This window comes from Pongo abelii, chromosome 20, assembly GCF_028885655.2.
Source record: "Pongo abelii isolate AG06213 chromosome 20, NHGRI_mPonAbe1-v2.0_pri, whole genome shotgun sequence".
NCBI classification, from domain to species: Eukaryota; Metazoa; Chordata; class Mammalia; order Primates; family Hominidae; genus Pongo; species Pongo abelii.
In genome coordinates, this window is record NC_072005.2 from 49,930,646 (window position 1) to 49,939,799 (window position 9,154).

General features: G+C 40.5%; 1 protein-coding gene across 4 annotated transcripts in view; it reads left to right on the forward strand.

Annotated features, from left to right (window-relative positions):
• Positions 1-23: 23 nt before the first annotated feature.
• ZNF221 (zinc finger protein 221) overlaps positions 24-9,154 on the forward strand; it is an 83,396-nt gene continuing 74,265 nt past the window's right edge. Inside the window, exon 1 of one of the 4 annotated variants that reach the window (XM_054540626.2) lies at positions 24-272. In XM_054540626.2, the coding sequence (XP_054396601.1) occupies positions 114-272 (159 nt within the window). In that variant the 5' untranslated portion in view covers positions 24-113. The remainder of the gene's footprint in view (positions 273-9,154) is intronic. The other 3 variants (XM_054540625.2, XM_054540627.2, XM_054540629.2) reach the window with 3 other exon arrangements.

The window sequence follows — 9,154 nt, forward strand, 5'->3', positions numbered from 1 at the left end:
CACCCGGAATAAGCACGTCCACGGCGCCCGCCATTCTGTAGCCTATCATCGGAGGGCACATGCGCAAGAGCTTGACTCTCTGTACCGTTGGTTGACTTGCTCTATTAAAGGCTATGATTTCAGGTCGTCCTGCGTGTTTAGAGGAGGCGAGTGGAATCTTGGTCTCGGCTGGAGAAGGCAGAGCACGGGCATGCAGACCTCAAAGCCTCAAACCTGCGTGTGAGAGGAGAAGTTGGCGAGCTCCAGCGTATGGTCCACGGTTGGTACTCCAGGTGCGAGCTGAGGACAGGGGCTTTTGTTTTTCGCGCTCCAAGGTAACGCCAGGACCTATAGTAGCTCCAGGGGCACAGCAGGCGTTAAGTGTGCATTTGTTTTAGAGAAAGAATGCCTGTGCGTTTTGTGTTTTCACTCTGTGACATTGTGAAATTCATTGTGTGAGACCACGGATGGGGTTGTATTCCGGATTATGGTTTGTTTCTAAGTGTGTTACTTTGGACATGAAATGGTTTGTTTCAGACTTTGAGATTATGTAAATTTTTTAAGCTCTCTCCCTTCACTCCTACTCCCACTCTGAAATTTCTCATGCCCAATTGCCATTCTCTCACTTAAAATACGAATCTGGCTGATTTGTCCAAGGTAAATACTACTATGGCCTACTTATCCATTAGGCAGAATGGACAAAGTACCAAGAGCTCACAGAAATGTTTTCTTTCAAAATAAGAAAATGAATTTTAAGGTCAAAGAAACTTAATATCGTAGTCTACTGGTGAGTGTATAAATTGATACAATCACTTGGGAAAACTATTTGGCAAGATCTATTGAATTTGAATATATGCATTTGCTATAACCTAGCAGTTCCATTCTTACCTTTAACCCAAAAGTGTGTGTATACATATTCACCAAAATACATGAATGGGGATGTTTGTGGCATTGTCATTTTGATTGGAATTGCATTCAATATATGGGTACTTTTCAGGAAAATTGGTATTTTAAACATTGTGAAAAGGCTGGGTGTGGTGGCTCATGCCTGTAATCCCAGCACTTTGAGGGGCTGAGGTGGGTGGATTGTTTGAGGTCAGGAGGTCGAGACCAGCCTGGCCAACATGGCAAAACCTCGTCTCTAGTAAAAATACAAAAATTAGCCAGGTATGGGGGCCCATGCCTGTAGTCCCAGCTACTTGGCAGGCCGAGGCAGGAGAATCGCTTGAATCCAGGGAGTGGAGGTTGCAGTGAGCCGAGATCATGCCACTGCACTCCAGCCTGGGAGAAAGTGTGAGATTCTGTCTCCCCCCGCAAAAAAAGAAAAAGAAAATTGAGAAGGGACCTCCAGGAAGATGGAATAGATGTACTTTTTTCTATTTGTCCAGCTAAGTACAATAAAAACCCTGGGCATTCGTTATAAAAAAAGAGAAAAAGAAGGCTGAGTGGTAGAGAAAAGGTAGACTGGTACTGAGTTCCCTTGGTTTTCTTTGTGCCTCCTTTGTGCCAGACTTAAAGCCAAAGAAGCTAGCAGTCCCAATACACCAATGGGCACAGACAAAAAAGTCCCAGCAAAAGCCTGCTGTCTTTAGCCAAAAGACAAGGAAGAGGGCAGCCTAGCAAGAAGGAAAACTTTTAGACAATTATTGCCATGCTCTAGTCAAAACACCACAGGAAAAACCTTCAGCACTATCCCCAGCATGCCAGCAAAGACCCATGCTTCCACTCTTGCCTGGAGAGTTAGGACTTTCCTCCCCACTCCTCAACCCAGTGCTAACAGTAGAAGCCACGTGGAGTGCAGTAATAAGGCACTCCTTTCCCTCCAAATTAGAAAGGTATCAGTGGAGGTCTAGTGGGAAACCGGAACTCCCACCCCTGCCACTAGTAATGAGGAGCCCCCCTGTGGGTATCAATGGTGGCTGAGTGAGAAATCTGGATTTCTGTCACCACCTAATAATAATGAGGCAGGATCCACTTCCCCTACCACAGTGATGTCAGAGGAGAACAGGTGATATAAACTGAATTGTGTACTCCACTCCCTGAGTTCATATGTTGAAGTCCTAACTCTCAGTACCTCAACATGTGGACTGTATTTGGAGATAAGGTCTTTAAAGAGGTAATTAAGGTTAAATGAGGTCTTTGGTGTGGGCCCTAATCCAGTATGACTGGTATCCTTATAAGAGGAGATCAGCACACAGATACTCAAAGGGTGTGTGAAGGTAGCACATTTACCAGAAGAATATGGCCGTCTACAAGCCAAAGAGAGACCTCACAAGAAACAATACTGCTGACACCTTGATATCAGACTTCTACCCTTCAGAACTGTAAGGAAATTAATTTGTGTTGTTTAAGCTGCCCAATTGGTGGTACTTTGTTAGGTATGATCCAGAGCCTCAGATCAGAAAACCAAAAATGTTCAGTTCTAACAGAAAATCACTTATCACACCAAGAACTAGGAAGATCTCAAACTGAATGAAAAAGACTCAATAGATGCCTACACTAGGATGATAGAAATATTAGAACTATTTGACAAGAATTTTAAAGCATCCACCTTAAAAATGCTTCAGACAGTAATTATGAACATGCTTGAAATAAATTAAAATATAGAATGTCTCAGCAAAGAAATCAAAGGTATAAGGGAACACCAAGGAATTTTGACTCCTGAGAAATTTAGTAACCAATTAAAAACTCATTGGATGTACTCAGCAGCAGAAAGGAAAGAACAGAGGAAAGAATCAGGAAACCGGAAGACAGAACAGTAGAAATGACCCAGAATGAACAACAGACTGGTTAAAAGACCAAAAACACAAAAATGTGTAAAACTATACAGAAATTGACATAACAGTTATAGTCAAACATAGTAATACTCTGCTGACAATTGATAGAATAGATGAAAAATCAATAAGGACAGAAAACTTGAACAATATTATCAACCAATTAAATTTAATTGACATAACATTCTGCCAAACAACAGCAAATTGCCCAATTTTTCCAAGTACATATGTCAAGATAGGCCATAACCTGGACCATGCAACAAATCTCAAAAGCTTTATAAGGATTCAAGTTATATAGAATATGTTCTGTATTCCACAATGGAATTAAATTAGGAATCAATAACAGAAAGATAGCAGGAACTAAATAACTTTTTTTTTTTTTTTTTTGAGAGAGTCTTGCTCTGTCACCCAGGCTGGAGTGTAGTGGCGCAGTCTTAGCTCACTGCAACCTCCACCTCCTGAGTTCAAGCGATTTTCCTGCCTCAGCTTCCCGAGTAGCTGGGACTACAGGTGTAAGCTGTACACCAGGCTAATTTTTGTATTTTTAGTAGAGACAGGGTTTCGCCATGTTAGCTAGGCTAGTCTCCAACTCCTGACCTCAAGCGACCTGCCCTTCTGGGCCCTCCAGAGTGCTGGGATTACAGGTGTGAGTCACCACACCCGGCCAGCATTTCACAGTCTGCAGGTCAAATAAAATAAAATAAAAAATAAAAACAACATATCAAAACATATAGGATGTAGATAAAATAAGACTTCAAGGAAAATTTATAGCATTAAATGCCTATATTGAAAGAGAAGAGTGTCTCAGTGACTGATATGGTTTGGGTTTCAGATGCTCTTCTTTTTCTCGTTTCTTAAGATAAACACTGTATTCGTCCATCAGTGACTGATATGGTTTGGATCCGTGTCCCCACCAAATCTCTTGTCAAATTGTAATCCCCAGTGTTGGCGGTAGGGCCTGGTGGGAGATGAATAGATCGTGGTGTAGAGTTCTCATGAATAGTTTAGCACTATCCCCCTTTGGTACTGTATAGTGAGTGAATTCTCAGGAGATCTGGTTGTTTGAAAGTGCATGGCACCTCCTCCCTTGCTTTCTTCCTCCTGCTCCAGCCATGTGATTTGTGCCATAAGTAAAACCTCCTTGAGACCTCCCCAGAAGCAGAAGCCATTATGTTTCTTGTACAGCCTGCAGCACTGTGAGCCGACTAAACCTCTTTTCTTTATAAATTACTCAGTCTTAGGGATTTCTTTATAGCAGTGTGAGAACAGACTAATATAGTGACCTAAGCTTTTACCTTAAGAAACAAGAAAAAAAGAACATCTGAAACCCAAAGTAGGCAGAAGAAAGGAAACAAAAAAAAGAGAGAAATCCATGAAATGTGCACACCTGTTCATGATAAAAAACACATTCAACAAATTAGAAATGGAAGGGAACTTCTTCAACATAATAAAGGGCATCTATAAAAAACCCATAGCTAATATCATATTTTATGGTGAAAGACAGAGTACTTTCTAAAATCAGGGACAAGACAAAGATGTGCACTCTCACTTTTTTTTTTTTTTTGAGATGGGAGTCTTGCCCTGTTGCCCAGGCTGGAGTAGTACAGTGGCGCGATCTCAGTTCACTGCAACCTCCGCCTTCCATGTTCAAGGGATTCCCCTGCCTCGGCCTCCGAGTAGCTGGAATTACAGGCGCCTACCACCACGCCTATCTAATTTTTGTATTTTTAGTAGAGATGGGGTTTCACCATGTTGCCCAGGCTGGTCTTGAACTCCTGACCTCAAGTGATCTCCCTGCCTCAGTCTCTCAAAGTGCTGGAATTATAGGCATGAGCCACCACGCCCAGCCAACTCTCACCACTTCTATTTGATACATGCTGGAGGTTCTAGCCAGGGCAACTAGGCAAATAAATGATATAAGAGACATCCATATGGAAATGAAGAAGTACAATGAAGAAGTAAAGCTATATTTGCAGATATGATTTTATATACATAAAGTCCTAAGGAAATCACAAAAAACTAATAAGACTAGTAAATGAGTTCAGCAAAGTTACAGGAAGATCAATATGCAAAAAAATTGTGTTCTTACACACTAGCAATGAATAATCAAAAAATGAAAGTAGGAAAACAATTCCATTTACAATAGAATTTGAAGAGAATACTTAAGGAATAAAGTTAACAAATGAAGAGGAAAGTTTGTACACTGAAAATTATAAAACATCATTGAAAGAAATTAAAGACGACCTAAATAAAAGGAAAGACATCTGTGGTTCATGGATAAGAAAAGTTAATATTGTTAAGATGCCAATACCTCCCAAATTGATCTATGGATTCAATGCAGTCCTTACCAATATCCTAGCTGGCTCCCCGCTCCCAACCCCACTGCCTCTAGAAATTGACCAGCTGATCCTAAATTTATATGGAGACACAAGGGACCCAAAATAACCAAAACAACTTTAGAAAGGAAGAACAAAGTTGGAGGACTCGCATTTCCCAATTTCAAAAGTTACTGGAAAACTACAGTGTGGTACTGGCATAAGGGTAGACATACAGATGAGTGGAATAGATTTCAAAGTCCAGAAATAAGTCTTGACACTTATTGTCAATTCATTTTCAATAAGGGTGCTATGGCCATTTAGTAGGGGAAAGAATAGTCTTCTCAACAAACGATGGTAAGACAACTGGATATCTATCTGCAAAGAAAGAATGAAGTTGGAATTCTACTTTATACCATACACAAAAATTAACTCACATCACTGACCTAAACATAGGAGCTAACACTATAAAACTCTTCAAAGACAACACAGGGGCAAATCTTCATGAGCTTGGAATAGGCAGTGATATTTTGGATACACCAAAAGCACAAGCAAAATAATAAATAGGAGCATATCAAAATTAAAACTTTTTACTGCAAATGATACCATCAAGAAAGTGACAAGATACCCACTAAATGGGAGACAATATTTGCCCATCATACATATGACAATGGACTTGTATCTAGAATAAAAAAACTCTTAGAACTCAACAATTAAAAAAATGGATAATCCAATTTCTGGAAGTCAGTCTGATTTCTGGGATGATCACTCCCATCCTCACAACAACAAAAAACTAAAGAAATTAATTTTTTCTGGATCTGTCAGATAATAGAGGTCACAAGGCAAACCACCAGCCCTAAATCTGGAGAGACAAGCAAACAGAGATCAGCTTCCTTGGAGCAGAAGGACCAAGGTAAGATCATTTAGGCGGCGAAAGAATATTGGTAACTAAGTGTTACCAATAACACTGCTAATTAAGTATTACCAGCTAATTGGCAATATTTATTAGCAGTGTAATTAAGTATTACCAGCTAATTGGTAACTAAGTGTTGGTAACTAAGTGTTACCAATTAGCTGATAATAAGTAATTAACAATGCTATTGGTAGGAATGCTTAATTGGTAATTTAGAGAATTCACTGGAGGCTAGCTTCAAAAATCTTCCAGGGACGCAGTCTTAGGGGGAGCCTCACACTTTCATGGAATTTACGTCCAGTAATGCTACTAGGTTCTCATGGTGAATTTACAAGAAAAATCTCATGTTTTGGAGGAGGACAAAACTAACTATTTTGAAATACACTGAGAGTGTTCCACATAACAAAGGACTGCTATCCAAGGGAAATGACTTTGTCAGATACTTATATAACTTGGGAGAAAGGCAATATGTCAACTCACCTTCCTGTCTCACCTAAGGGGAAAACAGAAAGACTTCACTGGCCTGTGAAGGTCACAGGCCAGGGACTCAGGCCCACTAAAAGATAGATTAAATCATATGATTGTAGAACACTTCCCCTCTCCCCACACTTTACCACTATATCAATAGGATTCTTGTATAACAGGATAATAGAAGCGAGAAGGCTGCAAGACACAGATTCTACTTTTAAAGTTCTTAGGGAAATTCAAACAGGGAAGGAAAAAGAAGGGACACTAGAGAAAGGTAAAACTGAAACCTCTGACACCTTCAGCTAAATCAAACATTAAACATAGCCCAACACCTAGCCAGATTAACACAAAACCTCACACTTAACTGAAGTTCCCACATTGCCTGCTATATAGCTGTCTACATTTGTGTATTCTCCTGTCCTGCACAATGTAATCACACTCTGCAAGAAGCTAAAGCTTACTGGCAGGCCCTTACTTATCTAGGTATATCCAAACCCTGATGAATGACAGCACACAGGGACCTACCATTGCCAATGACCTACTCTGCTGCATCAAGGAACTGCAGATTAGATTTGTCCTTGTCCCATTCTATTGGCTCCTCATGTGATACCCTTTTGGTGTAAGCCAATGCCCTACAAACTAGCCAACTTACACCCATTGGTGCCACACCACTTAATTTCATCCTTTGGGTGAAATGACCCCCACACAAAAGCCTTTAAAACTATCCTCCCTTCATGCTTAACAGTTGGGAGCTGGACATAATAACTACCCCTCTATGGTCTCCACAGTGACCTCCACAACCACATCAGCGCCAGTCCCATTGTCCAACAATCCACGCTTCACTCTGCACTATTCTTTCATCATGACACCACATCCTACTTTCTTCAACTTGCAGATAATACATGTGAAACAGTAACAGAACATGTCATCCAAGAGATAAAACTCCAACAATGCTGGGCCTGCCAGCAGGCATCCCAACCTGGGTAACCACTCGTACAACTAATTTCCACACTCTTGGAGGTATGTGATATCCATACTACTAACCAGTCGCCATCCTCTCTGGTCACCCTCCAGCTCCTTTACTTCCCCAGGCACCCTCAACCTCACCAGGTTCTTCCTCATGAACTTTCCCTTCACAGTCCCACCTTTCCTGCCCTCTATCAACGATTGATATTATATAAAGCCATTGAAAGTACAAGGGCCTCACACGTATGCACTGGTGAATGACCTTCCCATAAAAGGGGATACCAGGCCACATTTTGGATATTATAAATTGGGCCTCATCACAATCTTTGGTATAATAGGCATAAGTCTAGATCTTTTCAGTTCTGTAGCAGACTTCGTTCTTAGAGCTGCCAGCCAAACAACGTCACAATTCCTGGCAGACCATATATACCAAACAGCCCAAGATTTAGAAGCCCTTAATGAGATAAAGCTCTGTAGCTGTCATGGTAGTTGATAAAATACTGCATTAGACTAACTAGTGGCATCTCAAGGTGGCCCTCTGAAGGGAACCTCTGGCTGTGTAAAGGTCAGTAAAAACAGGAAAGCTCTCCAGAAACATTCAGTAGATAACAAACCAAAACAGTCAACGATGTTACTAAGTTACTAAAATGTGGCAAGAGTTTCTGAATCCCTATTTCTTCTCCTGACTGCTTCCTTCTGCCTGGATTAACATTATCTGGCACCACATTATCTTTCAGGGAGCTATTATAATTGCTGGCCTAATTTTATTGGGTCAACTTTGCATATTTGGCCTCTCTCAAATGCAGGTTTATTTATAGGAAACCTAGGAGCTTGCTGTGCTAACCTAAACATCGGGGTGAATTGTGAAGACGAGGAAACTTGGAGTTTGACTTAGTGCAAGCCACCTATAAGCATCTCTTGCCTATGTCCAGTCTCCCTCACAATCCTGATGAGGTTCACTTACTGCTCCACAAGTGCATATGCCCTCCCCCACCTCTTTTAAACTCTGTGCTGGCAGGACATCCCGTTTTATAAACTGCGTGAACACTGACTATTCTTTCTGGTTTGGACCTTTTCTTGGACAGCCCTCCCACCCCTGTAATCATCTTTCTTTGATCATTCCAAAGGACTACCATCAGGAGTTTGACATACAAACCTAACCTTGGAAGGAGTTTCGACATTCAAACCTAACCTTGGAAGGAGTTTCCCCACATCATAGTAGAGGTGCTGTAATAGGCATACAGATTGGGAGGGAATTTTTTTTTTTTTTTTGCAGATGACAAGATTGTCTACACAGAAAATCCCAAGCAATCAATAGAACAGCTACTTAAACCAATAACTAAGTTTAGCAAGATCATAGGACACAAGGTCAACATAAAACAATCAACTGTATTGAAAAAGAACTGGAAATTGAAATTTGAAAAACAGTACTAATTTAGAACCCCAAAAAAGGAATATGTAGGTATAAATCTAATAAAGTATGTGCAGAATCTATATGTTAAAACTACAAATTACTGATGCAATAAGGGAGTCCTAAATAGGCACATACTGTGTGTATGGTTTAGAACATTCTCAGTATTGCTAAAATGTCAGTTGTCCCCAAACTCATCTATATATTCACTGGAATCTCAATAAAAATCTCAGCAAATTATTTTTACAGATGACAAAGCTGATTCTGGAAATTATGGCAAGACAAATTTGATAGCCAAAATAAAATAATGAGTTGGAAGACTCACACT